This window comes from Balaenoptera borealis (genome assembly GCF_965194805.1).
Source record: "Balaenoptera borealis genome assembly, chromosome: 8".
Taxonomy (NCBI): Eukaryota; Metazoa; Chordata; class Mammalia; order Artiodactyla; family Balaenopteridae; genus Balaenoptera; species Balaenoptera borealis.
In genome coordinates this window covers 110,456,875-110,477,343 of record NC_138865.1, presented here as the reverse complement: position 1 = coordinate 110,477,343, position 20,469 = coordinate 110,456,875, and the positions used below count along the sequence as shown (strand labels likewise).

Genomic DNA, 20,469 nt, shown 5'->3' with positions numbered 1-20,469 from the left:
TAGAAGCAAGTCACTAGGTCCAGACCCCACTCGGACTGATAGAGCTGCCAAAGACCCCTGCCTGGTATTCATGTCCTGGCATAATCCTCTCACCTGAATGTGGACTGGACCTAGTGACTTCTTTATCCCGCATCAGGACATAAAAACCATAGAGGGGATGTTTGACACAAAAGAATTGTTAAAATTTAGTAGATGAGCGACTATAAGATTAAAGGAAATCCCATATGGTATCCTATGGCTTAGGGAGAGTAACTAAGGAAGGACAGACTTGGAAAGGGGCCTCTTATCAAGACTGGGGTGCAGACCTCATTGGAGAAGCTGAAGTTCAGCCCACTGGGCAGCAGAGAAGTTTGCTGGTTTACCCAGGCTGGGACTGGTTGCTGGCAAGCAGAAAGCAAGTCTCTGGAACACAGGCAAGCTGCAGAGGAGCCTGCGGAGGGAACTGGCGCCAGTGCAGACAGGAGGCCTTCAGGACACTGATTTCCATGTTGAGAGGGTCACAGGAAAATTATTGCTAGTCCAGACAGAGGTTGCAAGATCATCAAGGAACCACATGTGCTGGGCCTGTGGCTGGGGAAGAACACACTGCATGTCCTTACAGCCGTACCACTGACCACAGCCCCTCCTCCTCCAGTGCCCTCTAGTGAGGAAGCTTATCATTGTGCTCACTGCAAAGGAGAGATGCTTAAAGGAATTCAGTCCATTATTGCAAAGCAAGAAGGGTGAATTGAGAGCTGAAAGATTATTTATTGGCACAGGGACCATTTTAGAAGCTGCCTGCCATAGCGTTGTATCTACTAAACAAGTGAAATTCATTATGAAAAGCTTCCCACAAAGAAAACTCCAGGCCTCCCGGTGGTTTCACAGGTGAATTCTATTAAACATTTAAGGAAAAAATAACCTCAGTTTCACAGAAGCGCCTTCAGAAAATGGAGGAGGAGGGAACTTCCTAACTAGTTTTATTAGACGAATAAAACCCTGGCATCAAAACCTGACAATAACTTCACAAAAAATTACAGCTCAATATCCCTTGTGAACATAGATGCAAAAATCCTTAAAGTGTTAGCAAATCCAGATATTTATATATATATAAATTATAATACATCATATCCAAATAGGGTTTATCTCAGTAATGTAAGGTTGGTTTAACACTTGAAAATCAACTAGTGTAATCCACCATTATTAATCAGAATACAGGTTATATTTGTTATTATAAGGTCTCAAAATTTAATGAAGCTCCATTCTGATGGGCTTAGAGATTAAAAATTATATGTAAATAAGAAACCGAAATATTTCTAAAAAAAAAAAATTTGCCTCTTACATTGTAAGTGTGTGGGCTATTTAAAGAAAAATATTGTTATTAAGAGTATTGTTACTAAAGCTATGAAAGCAGAGGTTTTCTGATTTTATCAGATGCTTTCAATCAAAACCTTAAAAAGAAATGTAATTGCTTCTTAAAGACAATCCAACATCTAAAGCAAATTTCAATTTACAAAATTAAAGCCTACACTAAAGATACCAATTTAAAAATTTTTTAAAAAGCATTATATAAGGAAGTAGCCCTTATTGGTTTTACATTCATTAATACAAAAAGAAGTTTAATCTAATTGCTGTCTAAAAGTTGTTTAATTTCTAAATAAGAAAGACGTGTTCAATTGCCACAAACTGGCCCCACGCTGACAGGGAGGGAGGAAAAGAGAAAGACCAGTTATTTCAAACAATCCTCATACAGGTTGATGTCATCCAAAACCATCTTTAGACCTTTAATACTCTGATAACAAAAATAATCCAAGTGGCAGGGACAAATCGGTTCTAAATTTACAAAAATATTGGTGGAAAAAATTTTATCTGGGCAACTCAGTGGAGGACCAAATCTTGTTTTATCTCTAATTATTATGATCTGGAAAAACTATAAGGGTAGAGCAAGCCTTGGAACCCAGCTTCGAGGCATTTAAGCATTTCTATATAAATTTCATTCAGTTACTTCAAAACTTTAAATATGTTTAATAATAGTTTGTAAATCTTCTGGTTGGATCAAGATTTTCCCTTGATAAAAGGCAAATGCTTTACTTAACAGCTTATTTTGTTTTTCCCACTAGGGAATACCTTCAATACTCTCTATGGATAAACAAAAACTTTACATTACAGGTAAAATACTTGACAAACTATAAATTACACATGGTACTCTCATTAAAAGGAAACTTCACTATCCACATCATCCCCAGATACTGGTAAGATAAATTGAGTGGTCCTGATGAACACTGTTAACTCTCTCATGCACACAGTCATATTCCTGACAGATGCAAACTACACTCCCAGCAAGGATACCACTGGATAATCCCTCTATAATACACAACTAGGATAATGAATATATTAAAAGAGACCAATGAAAATGAATCTTAAAACTGTAAATTTACATTTAGACTTGCATTTTATTAGTTTTCTCCTCCTCTTTCTCTTACTTTTTACCTTTTGTTTATTCCTGTTTTCTGTCCTCTCAACTCTTTAAGCTGTGTAATTTACAATGACAGCTATCCTTTCTGGCTTTTAATTATGTTACCTAACTTCAAAATCCTCAGGACTTCCCTGGTGGCTCAGTGGTTAAGAATCCGCCTGCCAATGCAGGGAACGTGGGTTTGATCCCTGGTCCGGGAAGATCCCACATGCTGTGGAGCAACTAAGCCCGTGTGCCACAACTACTGAAGCCCGTGCGCCTAGAGCCCGTGCTCCGCAACAAGAGAAGCCACCGCAATGAGAAGGCCGCTCACCGCAACGAAGAGTAGCCCTCGCTCACCGCAACTAGACAAAAGCCCACACGCAGCAACGAAGACACAACGCAGACCAAAAAAAAAAAAAAAAACCTCTAAAATATTATCAACCTAAATATGTCTCCATACTTAACTGGCCTTCAGTCCCCCTAAAGAGAGCTTCTGTGGTAGGTAGTTCATAGGATGGGCCCCTCAGCCTCTTGGTATGGTATTCATGTTCTTCTCTAATTCCTTCCCCTTGAGTGTGGGCTGGACTCACTGGCTCATTTCTAATGAAAATAATACAACTGAAGTGATTGGGTGTAACTTCTAAGGTTAGGTTATAAAAGACTGGTTTCCATCTTGGTCTTAGATTCCATGAAAATAATACAACTGAAGTGATTGGGTGTAACTTCTAAGGTTAGGTTATAAAAGACTGGCTTCCATCTTGGTCTTAGATTCCGTGTCTCTCTCTCTCTCTCTCTCTTACAATATACAGAGACAACCTGTTCTGTGTACTTCTACTTAACAGTTTTCTGGAGAATCTATAAATAGCTAACATTGTTTTCATTGATGCCTTGAGCCAGCCAGCTCCAGGGCAGACTGCCTCGACTGACTGCTTTGCAAAATGCTAGCTTGTCAGTTTCCCTCTAGAAAAGCAGACAAGGCTCATGGTTTCCGGACATCCCACATTTCCCCCCTGTCTTTTATGAATCCATTTTTTAAACCCTCGTTGACAGTCACCTATTGATTCTCTCCTTCCTATGAGTAAATTTGTTTGCATATAATTAACTGCCTCCATGGTATTCTTTGACAGGAGTATATATAGAACGAATATACACAAAGAAGGTGTCAAAAGTTTGAACCTGGGGCATTCCGTTATTTAGAGGTCAGAAGCAGAGCAGTTAATGAGGGTATCAACAAAGCTGGAGAAAACAGGAGAAGGTATCCTTCTGAAAACCAAGAGGAGAAAGGGTTTCCAGAAGGAGTGATTAACTGTCAAATGCTGCTGAGTGGTTCAGTTAAAGCAGAACTGAGACTTTACCGAGGATTTGGCAACTTGGAAGTCACTGCCTTCATAGGTGTGGTTTCAGTGGACCGGTGGGAACAAAAACCTAATTGAAGTAGGACGAGGAGGGAATAGAGCAGATCTATTAGATCTGGCTGTAAAGGAGATCAGAGAATTGAGATGTGGCTGGAGAGGCATGGTGAGGGAGGAAAGTGAGGGTTGACTCTAAAAAAATTGTTAACTTTTGGAACATAATAGATAATACTTTCACATGATTAAAAATTACACATAAAACATTATGTATAAAATGTCTCCCGTTCACTCCTGATTCCCATCTGAATTTATTATTTCTTGTATTTTCTTCAATTCTTTTCTTCATGCACACATAAGAAAATATTATTTGTTCCTATTTTTTATTGCAAAAGGCAGGAAACTAATGCATAATGTTCTCCATGTTCCTTTATTTTTAAACAATACATTCATGCAAGTATATCTATAGGATAAACTTCCAGGAGTGGAATTGCTGGGTTAAAGGCATATGTTTTTGCAATACTGATAGATATTTCTCAATTGCCATCCATAAGAGTTGTATCAACTTATACTTTCACCAGCCATGTATTCCCCACAGTCTCACTGTTATCAAACTTTTTTTTTTTAAACAATCTGAACAGTGGAAAATGGTATCTGAGAGGATTTTCTTTTAGAAATGAAAACTAGGAAAATTTTAGAAAGAAATATTAGAAAGAAAACAGAAAATAGTAGAAAGAAAGCCTGACTATGCAGGGGAGAGAGAGAGGAGGTAACTGCAGGAGCAGACTTCCTTACTAGGCTGGAGGAGCGGGATCCGCTGCACTGGTGATTCATTTAACAGGTACAGATGCAGGGGGTTGTTGTACATTTTGAAGGTGCAAGTGTCTTTTGATTGCTTCTATTTTTCATGTGAAATAAGCATCGCAGTCATAAGGTAGGCGAGGAGAGGGGAGAGGGTGTTGAACATTTGAGAGAAGAGATGTGAACTGCTTCGCTTAGAGAGTCGGGGAGTAGCCTGCCCAGGGCAACTACGATTGTTGAGCAGCTCTGAGGGCCCCCATGAGGATTGCAGCCTTAAATTTAAAGTGAATTTTGAAGGAAAAGGAGCACCATACATGAAGAAGACCCCTGCTTCAGGGAGATGTGAGTAAAAACAAAGAAGCAAAGCATTCATCTAGTATTCATTTAACAAATATTTAGGGGGACTCTCCTACACAGAGGCACTGTTGCTGGGTCCTGGCTTGTCACGTAACAGCAGATCACAAGCATATTCAAGTTGGCTGTTCACACAAATCTGATTAAGGTAAGATTATTCATTATGCAAACAAAAAATATAAAAAGTTACCATAGAATCTCTTTATATGAATTGTTCTTAAGTTTGGGGATGGGGGTTCTGACTCTTTTGGTACCCTGAACAAACAGCTTCTCAGAAAAATATGCACATATACAAATTTGCAGACAATTGCAGGTGGTATAGAATCACAAATTAAGAATCTCTCAAACTTTAGGGAAATAAAACTTACCTATTTTGAAGGGTGTATTGTTTTAGTATATTTCGAATGATTCAATTTACACAAAGCTTTCCATGAGCTACTTCGTGTTATGTACTGGACATCTCAATAAGGGCTCAGAATTTAAAATTATTTTAGGTTTCCAAAAAGTTGCAAAAATAGTATAGAGTACCCCTATGTTCTTCACCCAGAATCCCTTAAAGTTAACATCTTACATAACCGTAGTACAATTATCAAAATCAAAACTATTGATACAATAATATTATTACTTGATACACCTTGTTCAAATTTCGTCAGTTGTCCCATTCACGTCCTTTTTCTGTTCCACGGTCCAATCCAGGATTTCACTTTGCGTTTAGTTGTCCTGGACTTGGCTTTTTTTTTTTCTTCTTCTTCTTCTTTTTTTAATCCAAAAGGGCTATGTGTTCTTGGGCAAATTAATGTCCAAGTCTGTCTTCTGTCTTAATAGACGTGATGTGAAGAATCAATTAAAAAAAAATACATGTGGAATGTTTTCGGAAACTTCAAAGGTAACGAAATTGTTCTTACTGCTCAAAGCTGGGCATATCTAGTGTGGCCTTTCGTTCAAATTAAAACAAAAATAAAAATAGAAGCGTATTATTATTGTCGAGATGTTTGTCCCCAAGTAGGACCCGTAGCTTCTCCCTTGGCCGCCAGGACACGCTTCCTCTAATTGGGCAGCGTGTATCCGCGCTGACGCAGGAAGGCCGCCTCATTGGTCCGCGCAGTCGGGACTCAAGCGGCTTTTCTCCTAGTGCTCAAGGCGCCGACCCATTTCTCTTTCTCCAGCCGAGTGCTCCCTTCCTTAATAAGTGCCAGCCTGAAGGGATCCAGACTGAGGTAGGCCGGATAGCTGCACTGAGGTCAGCCGGGAAGAAGCGGCGGGCATGGAATACCGGTGGGAGGTGGTGGAATACGGGTGGTGGGCGAGCCTGGATGAGACGGTCTTGTCGGTGCGTCCCCTCGACCCCCACACTCTCCGCGACTTCCCTGCCCCGTCTCCTCTGCTGGCCCCACCTCCCTCGGGCATCCCTAGAGCTTCCGCGCCCCTCCGCCGCGCTTCCGCTGGCCCCGCCCTCGACCCTCAAAGGTCCCGCCTCCTCCGCCAGCCCTCCCGCTGGCCCCGCCCTCGACTACATCCCGCCAACGGCCCCGCCTCCTCCGCCGGCCCTCCCGCTGGCCCCCTCCTGCCCCGCCAGCTCTCCCTCTGGCCCCGCCCTCGACTCCTCCCCGCGAAAGGCCTCGCATCCCACTAGCCCCTCCGCTGGCCCTGCGCTTGCCGCCTCCTCCTCAGCGGCCCCGCCCTGACCGAGCACACATTCCTCCCCGTCTCTTTCTTCCCACTTTTACCGCCTTGGTCTCTCTGCCTCTTTAAGTTAGGTTTAGTCCCCCTATTTCTCTCCCCCCCCCCCCCGCGCCCGGCCGTGTACCTGCACCTTTTTCTCAACCCTGCCACTTAGGTACCTCTCTCCTCATCTGACTGCCCGGGTCACCGGATTCCCCCACTGATTCAGGCTGCCTCTATATGAGCTTGACAGATTGTGCAGAGGCCTCGTGCTGGGCATTGGAGGTCTCTGTTTGCAAGACCTCCCCGCCCGGTGGGAGAGTCACTTTGTAATGGAGTCTAACAGGCTCGGGGATGCCTTTAATCAAAGATGCATAGTATTGGGATGTTTAAAGGAAGGGGTGCTGGAGTTACAACTCCTCCTTGTGCGATCTGCAAGCAGGCCTGGCAGGGACTAAGCTGTACCTTTCTCCCAGAATGTACCGGGCTTCTTCTGATGCAGAAGCTTGGCTCTAACCATTGTCCTTTAAACACTGGGGAATGATTAAAATCTTGTCATGGGCCCGTCTTTTAACCAAAGTTATTAGGGCTTCAGAGCCCATCCATCCTAACCCTCGCTGTGCTGATTGGGAGGTGGAAGGCAAGAGACAGATGAATGATTGGCTTAGGCAAACAGTGAGTCAACATCCCATTCTTGATGCTGCTTTTTGGAGTTTTTCCTGAGGGTTCTTACCCAGTTTTTCAATTACCAGCAGTCTTACTTGGTGGGTAAACCAAAGAGTATGTGTAGATAAATCCTTCAGTCAGTCAGTAGATTCCTCCAAGCCACCACCCTACTTCAGTGTATACTATTCAGAAGACAATGACTCACACCTTCAGTCTGTTGGAGTCAGGAATCCCTGGGGTCTGAGCCCAGCTCCACCATTTGCTGTCAAGGTTGGCAGAGAAATTTTATCTGAGCTTCAGTTTTACCTTCTACAGCAAGAGCATGATAAACCCTATCATGCATGGTCATGGTATGGATTTGCTGAGATCCTGCTTATGAAAACAGTCACTCTTACGGTCCTGTACATAATAGGATCTGAGCACAGGTGAGCCCTAACTCTTCAGATTCATGTCTGTCTGATTCAAGCCAGCAAAGAGCCTGCTATGTCGCCCTCTCCCAGGCACCATGACGACCCTGGATGATAAGTTGCTGGGGGAGAAGCTGCAGTACTACTACAGCAGCAGCGAGGATGAGGAGAGTGACCATGAGGACAAGGACAGAAGCAGGGGTGCCCTGGCCGGCAGTTCCATGCCTGCAGATGCTGAGTTGGCAGGCGAAGGCATCTCAGTTAACACAGGTACTGGAAATCCCTGTGCTCTGGAAACAGGTTTAAAAAATGTCTGTTAAATATGTATCAGAAGTCTCGTGATCAGTTCTTTTTTTTTTTTTTTTGAATTTTTGAATTTTATTTTATTTTTTTATACAGTAGGTTCTTATTAGTCATCAATTTTATACACATCAGTGTATACATGTCAATCCCAATCGCCCAGTTCATCACACCACCATCCCCACCCCCCGCGGCTTTCCCTCCTGGTGTCCATACGTTTGTTCTCTACATCTGTGTCTCAACTTCTGCCCTGCAAACCAGTTCATCTGTACCATTTTTCTAGGTTCCACATACATGCGTTAATATACGATATTTGTTTTTCTCTTTCTGACTTACTTCACTCTGTATGACAGTCTCTAGATCCATCCACGTATCCACAAATGACCCAATTTCGTTCTGTTTTATGGTTGAGTAATATTCCATTGTATATATATATACCACATCTTCTTTATCCATTCATCTGTCGATGGGCATTAAGGTTGCTTCCATGACCTGGCTATTGTAAATAGTGCTGCAATGAACATTGGGGTGCATGTGTCTTTTTGAATTATGGTTTTCTCTGGGTATATGCCCAGTAGTGGGATTGCTGGATCATATGGTAATTCTATTTTTAGTTTTTTAAGGAACCTCCATACTGTTCTCCATAGTGGCTGTATCAATTTACATTCCCACCAACAGTGCAAGAGGGTTCCCTTTTCTCCACACCCTCTCCAGCATTTGTTGTTTGTAGATTTTCTGATGATGCCCATTCTAACTGGTGTAAGGTGGTACCTCATTGTAGTTTTGATTTGCATTTCTCTAATAATTAATGATGTTGAGCAGCTTTTCATGTGCTTCTTGGCCATCTGTATGTCTTCTTTGGAGAAATGTCTATTTACGTCTTCTGCCCATTTTTGGATTGGATTGTTTGTTTCTTTAATATTGAGCTGTATGAGCTGTTTATATATTTTGGAGATTAATCCTTTGTCCGTTGATTCGTTTGCAAATATTTTCTCCCATTCTGAGGGTTGTCTTTTCGTCTTGTTTATGGTTTCCTTTGCTGTGCAAAAGCTTTGAAGTTTCATTAGGTCCCATTTGTTTATTTTTGTTTTTATTTCTATTACTCTAGGAGGTGGATCAAAAAAGATCTTGCTGTGAGTTATGTCAAAGAGTGTTCTTCCTATGTTTTCCTCTAAGAGTTTTATAGTGTCTGGTCTTAAATTTAGGTCTCTAATCCATTTTGAGTCTATTTTTGTGTATGGTGTTAGGGAGTGTTCTAATTTCATTCTTTTACATGTAGCTGTCCAGTTTTCGCACCACTTATTGAAGAGACTGTCTTTTCTCCATTGTATATCCTTGCCTCCTTTGTCATAGATTAGTTGACCATCGGTGCGTGGGTTCATCTCTGGTCTTTCTATCTTGTTCCATTGATCTATATTTCTGTTTTTGTGCCAGTACCATATTGTCTTGATTACTGTAGCTTTGTAGTATAGTCTGAAGTCAGGGAGTCTGATTCCTCCAGCTCCGTTTTTTTCCCTCAAGACCGCTCTGGCTATTTGGGGTCTTTTGTGTCGCCATACAAATTTTAAGATTTTTTTTTCTAGTTCTGTAAAATATGCCACTGGTAATTTGATAGGGATTGCATTGAATCTGTAGATTGCTTTGGGTAGTATAGTAATTTTCACAATATTGATTCTTCCAATCCAAGAATATGGTATATCTCTCCATCTGTTCGTATCATCTTTAATTTCTTTCATCAGTGTCTTATAGTTTTCTGCATACAGGTCTTTTGTCTCCCTAGGTAGGTTTATTCCTAGGTATTTTATTCTTTTTGTTGCAATGGTAAATGGGAGTGTTTCCTTAATTTCTCTTTCAGATTTTTCATCATTAGTATATAGGAATGCAAGAGATTTCTCTTCATTAATTTTGTATCCTGCAACTTCACCAAATTCATTGATTAGCTCTAGTAGTTTTCTGGTGGCATTTTTAGGATTCTCTATGTATAGTATAATGTCATCTGCAAACAGTGACAGTTTTACTTCTTCTTTTCCAATTTGGATTCCTTTTATTTCTTTTTCTTCTCTGATTGCTGTGACTAAAACTTCCAAAACTATGTTGAATAATAGTGGTGAGAGTGGACATCCTTGTCTTGTTCCTGATCTTAGAGGAAAGGCTTTCAGTTTTTCACCATTGAGAATGATGTTTGCTGTGGGTTTGTCGTATATGGCCTTTATTATGTTGAGGTAGGTTCCCTCTATGCCCACTTTCTGGAGAGTTTTTATCATAAATGGGTGTTGAATTTTGTCAAAAGCTTTTTCTGCATCTATTGAGATGATCGTATGGTTTTTATTCTTCAATTTGTTAATATGGTGTATCACATTGATTGATTTGCGTATATTGAAGAATCCTTGCATCCCTGGCATAACTCCCACTTGATCATGGTGTATGATCCTTTTAATGTGTTGTTGGATTCTGTTTGCTAGTATTTTGTTGAGGATTTTTGCATCTATATTCATCAGTGATATTGGTCTGTAATTTTCTTTTCTTGTAGTATCTTTGTCTTGTTTTGGTATCAGCGTGATGGTGGCCTCATAGAATGAGTTTGGGAGTGTTCCTTCCTCTGCAAGTTTTTGGAAGAGTTTGAGAAGGATGGGTGTTAGTTCTTCTCTAAATGTTTGATAGAAATCACCTGTGAAACCATCTGGTCCTGGACTTTTGTTTGTTGGAAGATTTTTAATCACAGTTTCAATTTCATTGCTTGTGATTGGTCTGTTCATATTTTCTATTTCTTCCTGGTTCAGTCTTGGAAAGTTATACCTTTCTAAGAATTTGTCTATTTCTTCCAGGTTGTCCATTTTATTGACATAGAGTTGCTTGTAGTAGTCTCTTAGGATGCTTTGTATTTCTGCGGTGTCTGTTGTAACTTCTCCTTTTTCATTTCTAATTTTATTGACTTGAGTGCTCTCCCCCTTTTTCTTCATGAGCCTGGCTAATGGTTTATCAATTTTGTTTATCTTCTCAAAGAACCAGCTTTTAGTTTTATTGATCTTTGCTATTGTTTTCTTTGTTTCTATTTCATTTATTTCTGATCTGATCTTTATGATTTCTTTCCTTCTGCTAACTTTGGGTTTTGTTTGTTCTTCTTTCTCTAGTTCCTTTAGGTTTAAGGTTAGATTGTTTTTTTTTTAATTAATTAATCAATTTATTTTTGGCTGCATTGGGTCTTGGTTGCTGTGCGCAGGCTTTCTCTAGTTGCAGCGAGTGGGGGCTACTCTTCGTTGCGGTGCACGGGCTTCTCATTGCGGTGGCTTCTCTTGTTGCGGAGCATGGGCTGTAGGCACGTGGGCTTCAATAGTTGTGGCTCGCGGGCTTTAGAGCGCAGGCTCAGTAGTGGTGGCACACGGGCTTAGTTGCTCCGAGGCATGTGGGATCCTCCTGGACCAGGGCTCAAACCCGTGTCCCCTGCATTGGCAGGCAGATTCTTAACCACTGGACCACCAGGGAAGTCCCGGTTAGATTGTTTATTTGAGATTTTTCTTGTTTCTTGAGGTAGGCTTGTATAGCTATAAACTTCCCTCTTAGAACTGCTTTTGCTGCATTCCATAGGTTTTGGATCGTCGTGTTTTCATCGTCATTTGTCTCTAGGTATTTTTTGATTTCCTCTTTGATTTCTTCAGTGATCTCTTGGTTATTTAGTAATGTATTGTTTAGCCTCCATGTGTTTGTGTTTTTTACATTCTTTTCCCTGTAATTCATTTCTAATCTCATAGGGTTGTGGTCAGAAAAGATGCTTGATATGATTTCAATTTTCTTAAATTTACTGAGGCTTGATTTGTGACCCAAGATGTGATCTATCCTAGAGAATGTTCCCTGTGCTCTTGAGAAGAAAGTGTAATCTGCTGTCTTTGGATGGAATGTTGTATAAATATCAATTAAATCTGTCTGGTCTATTGTGTCATTTAAAGCTTCTGTTTCCTTATTTATTTTCATTTTGGATGATCTGTCCATTGGTGTAAGTGAGCTGTTAAAGTCCCCCACTATTATTGTGTAACTGTCGATTTCCTCTTTTATAGCTGTTAGCAGTTGCCTTATGTATTGAGGTGCTCTTGTGTTGGGTGCATATATATTTATAATTGTTATATCTTCTTCTTGGATTGATCCCTTGATCATTATGTAGTGTCCTTCCTTGTCTCTTGTAACAGTCTTTATTTTAAAGTCTATTTTATCTGATATGAGTATTGCTACTCCAGCTTTCTTTTGATTTCCATTTCCATGGTATATCTTTTTCCATCACCTCACTTTCAGTCTGTATGTGTCCCTAGGTCTGAAGTGGGTCTCTTGTAGACAGCATATATATGGGTCTTGTTTTTGTATCCATTCAGCAAGCCTGTGTCTTTTGGTTGGAGCATTTAATCCATTCACGTTTAAGGTAATTTTGATATGTATGTTCCTGTGACCATTTTGTTAATTGTTTTGGGTTTGTTTTTGTAGTTCCTTTTCTTCTCTTGTGTTTCCTACTTAGAGAAGTTCCTTTAGCATTTGTTGTAGAGCTGGTTTGGTGGTGCTGAATTCTCTTAGCCTTTGCTTGTCTGTAAAGCTTTTGATTTCTCCATCGAATCTGAATGAGATCCTTGCCGGGTAGAGTAATCTTGGTTGTAGGTTCTTCCGTTTCATCACTTTAAGTGTATCATGCCAGTCCCTTCTGGCTTGTAGAGTTTCTGCTGAGAAATCAGCTGTTAACCTTATGGGAGTTCCCTTCTGTGTTATTTGTCATTTTTCCCTTGCTGCTTTCAATAATTTTTCTTTGTCTTTAATTTTTGCCAATTTGACTGCTATGTGTCTCGGCGTGTTTCTCCTTGGGTTTATCCTGTATGGGACTCGGTGCGCTTCCTGGACTTGGGTGGCTATTTCCTTTCCCATGTTAGGGAAGTTTTCAACTATAATCTCTTCAGATATTTTCTCTGGTCCTCTCTGTCTCTCTTCTCCTTCTGGGACCCCTATAATGCGAACGTTGTTGCATTTGATGTTGTCCCAGAGGTCTCTTAGGCTGTCTTCATCTCTTTTCATTCTTTTTTCTTTATTCTGGTCTGCAGCAGTGATTTCCACCATTCTGTCTTCCAGGTTACTTATCCGTTCTTCTGCCTGTTATTCTGCTATTGATTCCTTCTAGTGTAGTTTTCATTTCAGTTATTGTATTGTTCATCTTTGTTTGTTTGTTTTAATTCTTCTAGGTCTTTGTTAAACATTTCTTGCATCTTCTCAATCTTTGCCTCCATTCTTTTTCCGAGGTCCTGGATCACCTTCACTATCATTATTCTGAATTCTTTTTCTGGAAGGTTGCCTATCTGCACTTCATTTAGTTGTTTTTCTGGGGTTTTATCTTGTTTCTTCATCTGGTACATAGCCCTCTGCCTTTTCATCTTGTCTATCTTTCTGTGAATGTGATTTTCGTTCCACAGGCTGCAGGACTGTAGTTCTTCTTGCTTCTGCTGTCTGCCCTCTGGTGGATGAGGCTATCTAAGAGACCTGTGTAAGTTTCCTGATGGGAGGGACTGGTGGTGGGTCGTGATCACTTCTAATTCAGCCCCGTGTCCAGAGATAACCTAATGTTACCATTTCACTGTGCGTGGTTCTAGCCATTTCAATGCACAGTACGAATATGTATGTATAGCAACATGCTGATGATTAGAACAGAGTTGCCTGCGTTTGAATCCAGCTTCTCAAATTGATAGGTGTTTGATATCACCTAAATCATGGGTATGAGTATATTGGTAGTATAAATTCCTAGAAATGGCATATTTACACTTTTACATTTTATTATTTCCAAATTGCTGTCAGTTGAGTTGGGACTGGTTTATAGTTTAAGCAGGTGTGTGGTATTTCCCCATATATGTGACCTTCTACTATGTTATCAGACTTTTTGATCTTTGCCATCCTCATGGATGGCAAATGGCAACTCACCGTAGTTTTATTTTCTATCTTTTTAGGAGTGATGTTGAGCCTCTCTTCATAATTTTAAGGGTTGTATTCATATCCTTTGCTCAGTTTTGAAATTGGGTAGTTGGTCTTTTTCTTCTTAGGGAACTATAAAGGAAGTTAATCTGTGGTATGAGTTGCAAATATTTCTACCAGTTTATTGTTTGACTCCTGGCTTTTGTTCTCATCCTGGCAGAAAGTTTTTTTTATTGTTATGTGCTTGAAAGCATTATTTTATAGTTTCTTAGTTTTGTTTCTTATATAAAAGGCCTTTCTTCACTCCAGGATTATAAAAAGACAATCCCATGCCTTTTTTTTTTTTTTTTAGTATCTTTATGATTTTTTTTTTTTTTTTTTAACACAACGATTTATCTGGAATTCATTTCGGTGCAAGGTATGTGGTAGGACTCCAACTTAATTTTTTTTGGATTGCTGCCCAGTTGTTTCAGCATCATTAATTGAATAAACCATCTTTTCTCCATTGTTTTGAAATGTCAGTTTTATCACGTGCTGAATTTCTGCTTATATTTGTGTCTTTAGCCATACTTTGTGGTCTCTTCCACTGATTTGTCTTTTACTGTGCTATATCACACTGTTTTTAAGTATCGTGTTATAATATGTTTTAGTATCTGGTAGGTCTGGTCCCCCCCATACAATACCCTTCTATGTTATTATTTTCTTAACTTTTGCTTTCTTATTTTTCCACAGCAAATTCAGGAGCATGCACACGTGTGTAATCACATACTTTTATCAGAAACGCATTAAATATATGGATTAATTTGGGGATAATTGGTACCCTTGTGATGTTGCATCTTCCTAGCCAGGAATATGGCATTGCTCCATTTATTCAGGTCTTTTGTAGTGTTTCTTGGCAGCATTTTAAAGTTTTCTTTATACAGATGTTTATATTTTTGTCTGTAGTAGCAGATGACCTCCTAGTCTCAGTGGTTTGTGACAACAAAGGTTTATTTCTCAATCATGTTACATGCTGCCTGTTGGGGTCAGCAGCTGCCCCGCTTCTGCTTTGTATGTCCTATCATCCAGGAACTAGGCTGAAGGAGCAGCCCCTGTCTGGGACATGCTGTTCTCATGATCAAGTGTAGAGAGCAAGAGAGGGCTGTTGGAAACATGTAGTGACTCGTTACGTTTTTGCTCAGAATCCATTGGCCACAGCAAGTCACATGGGCAAGCCCCACATCCGTGCCTGGGGATACATGTTCTCATCCCACAGGAGGTATTGCAAGTCATGTGGTAAGGGGCAGGGCTGTATAGCATGGGGACAGGGGGGTTTGGGGGTAGCTTGACTAACAGAACAACCTGCCACAATCTTGTTAAAAAAGTCAGATAATATGGAAGCATAGTAAGAAAAAAGTAAAAGTTCTCTCTCACCAGTCCCCTTAGATCTCACTGCCTAGAGACAACCACTGTTAACAGTTTACCTATTTTTCTATGGACATACAAATGTACATGCACATATACAAATATCTGTAAATATTTATACATGGACATACAGTTCTTTTTCTAAAAATTGAAGGATCATACCATGATACTGTTCTGCATTTTGGTTTTTTTTTTTTTTTTGACCTAATATGTTTGGACATTTTTCATGGCAGGGAACATATAGCTGCCTCATTCTTTCTAAGAGTCGCTTTGTTTTCCTTTGAGTAGATGAATCTGAATTTATTTCACGCATCTCCTAACGTTGGGCCTTTGCGTGGCCCTTTAACTTGCAAACCGGGCTGCCTTGGACATGGTTGCGTGTAGACCACGCTGCCCTGTGTGAGTGTCACTGTGGTGTCGATGGAGCCAGCTTTAGACAGATGTGCGCTGGCCCATAATCCCTCGCTCATCCTTGGTCGCCTCCACATTCACCCCACCTCAGGTCCAAAAGGCGTGATCAACGACTGGCGCCGCTTCAAACAGCTGGAGACTGAGCAGCGGGAGGAGCAGTGCCGGGAGATGGAGAGGCTGATCAAGAAGCTGTCCGTGAGCTGCAGGTCCCATCTGGATGAAGAGGAGGAGCAGCGGAAGCAGAAGGGCCTCCAGGAGAAGATCAGTGGGAAGGTAATCAGAAGCGCCCAGGCCTTTCTCAGAGGCTACCTGGCTGCTGGGGTTAGTGAATCTGCCTGCCAATGCAGGGGACACGGGTTCGAGCCCTGGTCCAGGAAGATCCCACATGCTGCAGAGCAACTAAGCCCGTGTGCCACAACTACTGAGCCCATGTGCCACAACTGTTGAAGCCCTCGCACCTAGAGCCTGTGTTCCGCAACAAGAGAAGCCACCGCAATCAGAAGCCCGCGCACCGCAGTGAAGAGTAGCCCCCACTCACTGCAACTAGAGAAAGCTGTGCAGCAACGAAGACTCAATGCAGCCAAAAATAAATAAATAAATAAATAAAATAAATTTTAAAAAAGATATTAAGAAGCGGTGCAGTGCAGGAGAAAGTGCAGTCATGTCATAGCTTGACCACACCTGGGTTTGAATCTCAGCTGTGCCACTGGTAACTGTGGGGATGTCTCTTCCACTCTGACTCTGGTTTGTCGTTGGTTAAATGAGGTCAATCTCTCTACCTCCCAGGGCTGTGGATACAGTACCCATCACAGGCCGGTTGAAAGTGCTCAGGAAATGTGAGTTTCCTGTCCTTTCTCAAGGTCTTACCTTGAGCCAGAAATAAACCTCTGAGATCGGGAGATATTATCCCCATTTTACAGATGGTGAAACCAAAGCTGAGAGGTGGGAGGGGACTTGCTCAGGGCAGTGCCATTAAGAAATGCTAATAGGAACTAGGATTCTAACCCAGATTTTCCTGTTCTTTCCATGATGTTGTTCTGTTTCACCTGAAGCCTATTCATGAGAATTTATTTTAGTGAAGCAATACAGTAGAAGCAGGCAGACACTGTAGAAGATATTTGGAACTAGGTCCCTGACTCTCTCTTACCTTCCCAAAGCGTTCTTCAAAAGGATCCTTTATTCTCCACCATGCTCTCTGACCACAGATGGATGTCTAGAAGTGCCTGAGATCATTTGGCTGTGGCCCAAAGCAGCTCTTGGCTGGAAATACCTGCCGGGGTCAGGGAGCAGACAAGAGGATTAAGTGAGGAGTTTGCCTTGACCAGGAGGATGATTTCAGGGCATTAGACTCAAGCAAGACCACAACAGGTCAGAAAGAACCGCTCTGGTGGGGGAGCAGTGAGAGGGGAAGAAGAACGGTGCTGGCCGTGATGCAGTAACAACACGTGTCCTGATCTGGTGTGGCCTCCCAGCCGCCACCCTCTCATCTGTGCCAGGGTAGGCAGAGCTGGGCTTCATCACAGGAGCAGGGATGTCTTGCTACACCAGGGCAGGAGAGGGAAAATGCTTTTGTAATGGAAGCTGGCTTCAGGACAACATGCCCACGGCTCACAGCACTTCCTTGTGCTGCAGTGGAGACCAGACAAAGCCACACAGCACATGATCACATGGGACAGTCCTGCTGGGTTGTTGCAGTGAGACAGAACTGGAAACTGCCTGAATGCCAGAAGTAGGGGAGTGGCTAAGCAAAATAGGGCACATTATGTATCATTTTATAAAACGTGTTTGGAAGCATGAGGAATAATTTATGATATAATAGTGCTAAGTGGCAAAAGCAGGCTATAGCTTAATTGGTACACCCACAGCTGCTGTTATAAAAGCAAAAATGGTTTTAGCATGTGACTGGTAATAAAAAGAAGAATAGATTTTTAGAATGTGTGTGGCTGTATGTTTTGGCGTGGGGGGCAAGGAGGTTGGTGCAGGGCAGGGATTATGAGTGTTCAAGTTCCTTAATGTCCTGTTGTCTTTTCAACAAAAACAAAACAGTGGATAAAATAATTAATCCATTGTCAGGACTGACCAAAAGACAAAAGCTCACGAAGTGATGTTATCTGATGCTGCCTGTCTGGATGGAGAGGCGCTATGACACAGTAGTTGAAAGCCTGGGTTTTTAAAAAAAATCTAGTTTGAATCCTGGTCTTATACTTGCTACCTATGTGAACTTATACAGATAATCTCAAGTCTCAGAACCTCATTTGTAAAGTGGGGGTAATAACAGTCCCTTCCCGATGGCGTTATCAGAAGATTTCAGTGAGGTGTAATGCATCTAGAGTATTAGCGTGGCGCCTCATACATCTTGTGTCACCCATGTCACTGTTGGGTTTATGTTTCTCATGCTCACTTGCTGGTCCTCCCGCAGATGACTCTGAAGGACTTTGCCATGATGAATGAGGACCAAGACGACGAGGAGTTCCTGCAGCAGTACCGGAAGCAGAGGATGGAAGAGATGCGGCAGCAGCTCCACCAGGGGCCCCAGTTCAAGCAGGTTTTTGAAATCCCCAGTGGAGAAGGATTTCTGGACATGATTGACAAGGAGCAGAAGAGCACCCTCATCATGGTCCATATTTACGAGGACGGCATCCCAGGGACCGAAGCCATGAACGGTTGCATGATCTGCCTGGCCGCAGAGTACCCAGCCGTCAAGTTCTGCCGGGTGAAGAGCTCGGTGATCGGGGCCAGCAGTCGCTTCACCAGGAACGCCCTTCCCGCCCTGCTCATCTACAAGGGGGGCGAGCTGATAGGCAATTTTGTCCGTGTCACTGACCAGCTGGGGGAAGATTTCTTTGCAGTGGACCTTGAAGCTTTCCTCCAGGAGTTTGGATTGCTCCCAGAAAAGGAAGTCTTGTTGCTAACCTCTGTGCGTAACTCGGCCACCTGCCACAGCGAGGATAGCGATTTGGAAATAGATTGATTGGCTGGGCTGGTGGCATAAATTTCTCATTGTTTGGGCTGGAAGACACACGTCCGTGTGTTTATTTTCGTTCTTTTCTGTGTCTTCTGGCTTTTCTGCTGTTCTTTGTAGTCCCTTTTATGATATGTCAAGTCAAGAAATTCTTCTATCAAATCAGAATGCTGAATCACCTTGTGGCTATCCATAAAGTGACCTAACATTGTATAAACAGGAAGCCAGGCTTTTGAACTGTTTACTTAAGATTCTCTAGCATGACATCTCTGTTATTGTTTCCAGTCAGTATTTACATAGCATCCTGAAGACAGTGTCCTGGAAATTGTCTTCAGATGATCTCAGAGGTCTCTGCCAGGTCCGGGAATATAATTCTATAGTTAGTGTGTTATTTGCAACATAAGTAATACATTTCCTTCATCAAATCATTGTAAATTATATTTACTTATAATCAGACTCATAGTCTTAGAAGGCAGTTAAATTTTTACCCCCTAGACCGTATTCTCTCCCAGGGTCTTGTTTAAAGGTTCCAGACCGTGTATGTTTGCCCCATCAAGAGGGGGGGTGACCTTTGTCGCCAGAGTCGATACCCTGCTCAAGCATTATTAAGTCTACAATAGAGGAAGGATCGAGATGGACTGCCCTCTTGATGCTGAAAGACCAGCTTGGCTTGAAAATTAGAGCTGAGATAGAGCTGGGAAGCCTTTTTAAAGGAAGATCTTCCAATTAAGATACCCCTGCTCATCTTTTTCTCTGTTTCTTTTTTATTTAACAAGGTAATTTTTTGGTTTCATGTAGCTTTTGTTAAAACTTTTTTGCATATTGGAAAAGTTAATATTCAATAGAATACAGAAAATACAGAAGCAAAAATAAGAAAATTAGAATAATCTCTAATCCTGCCACCTAGGGTAAAACACTATTAATATTTTGGGATATTTCTTTCCAAGGTGTTTTCTTTGTGTACACAGACATTTTGTTTGCTTATTAAACAAAACAGTGGGATCATTCTGAACATACTGTTTTATAGTATGGTCAGCTAATATAGCAAACGTTTTTCCATGTTATTAAATACTTTTACAACATTTTAAAGTGGCTATTTATACCGTTGTATAGGTGTGCTGTAATTTGCTTGGTGGTTGTCTCTTGAAAACAGCAAAGACTTTTTATTACAAAAGTAATTGATGTTCATTGTAGAAAATGTAACAAACATTGTTAAGCCAAAAAGATTTAAAAGCCTTATAATTCCACCAACCAAAAATAATCCCTGTTAATCATTTTTACAGGTATCTTTCTGGTCTTCTTTCTGTGTGTTTATAATAATGATTGTCTTTTGAGTTTTTTCCTCATGTTTTTTACTTTAAAATATGTACATTGTAGGGCCAGGGAAAATGTAACCTGTAATTAAATGTTAGCTTTAAAGTTCAGTTTTGCTTTCCCTGGCTATTTAGGAATTGACTAACTGTAGAAAGGTCATGACAGTATCTCTTGTAGTTAATCAACAAAAAAGAAAGTGCATGGTTTTTTAATTTAAAAAGCTCATTGTATGGTTTTTTAATTAAAAAAGCTCGTTGTAGAAAGTGTGTGGAAAGTATAGAAAATTATTAGAGGCAGAGACAACTGTTGTCAGTGTTTTTATTTTCTTCCAGTTTTTTCAATATTTTTAATACATTGAGAGCTTATTGAATTTAGTTCTGTGTTTTGTTTAATTTAATATTATATCATAAATGCTTTGACATGTTATAAAAATTCTAAATAAATAATTTTTAACGGCCTGATAATATTCCA

The 20,469-nt window shown here is 41.0% G+C and overlaps 1 protein-coding gene and 2 long non-coding RNA genes across 5 annotated transcripts in view; 2 read left to right on the top strand and 1 right to left on the bottom strand.

Annotated features, from left to right (window-relative positions):
- Positions 1–5,399, bottom strand: part of LOC309633952 — a 13,015-nt gene extending 7,616 nt beyond the window's left edge. The window contains exons 1-2 of the long non-coding RNA XR_014247781.1: positions 5,310–5,399; positions 306–3,037 (exon numbers count right to left, since the gene is read on the bottom strand). This is a non-coding gene — a long non-coding RNA (uncharacterized lncRNA). The remainder of the gene's footprint in view (positions 1–305; positions 3,038–5,309) is intronic.
- On the top strand, positions 3,916–20,469 carry PDCL (phosducin like). Of its 3 annotated transcripts, none has more exons than XM_082403363.1 (4): positions 3,916–5,089; positions 7,770–7,946; positions 15,814–15,995; positions 18,142–20,469. In XM_082403363.1, exons 2-4 carry the CDS (start codon positions 7,775–7,777, stop codon positions 18,691–18,693), a joined length of 906 nt encoding a protein of 301 aa, XP_082259489.1. In that variant the 5' UTR covers positions 3,916–5,089; positions 7,770–7,774; the 3' UTR covers positions 18,694–20,469. The 3 variants fall into 3 exon arrangements, with proteins under 3 accessions (XP_082259489.1, XP_082259487.1, XP_082259488.1); XM_082403361.1 differs by lacking the exon at positions 3,916–5,089 and adding an exon at positions 5,999–6,158; XM_082403362.1 differs by lacking the exon at positions 3,916–5,089 and adding an exon at positions 6,037–6,181.
- LOC309633959 lies at positions 17,097–17,486 on the top strand. The gene is made up of 2 exons (XR_014247790.1): positions 17,097–17,219; positions 17,399–17,486. It is a non-coding gene; the product is annotated as an uncharacterized lncRNA (long non-coding RNA).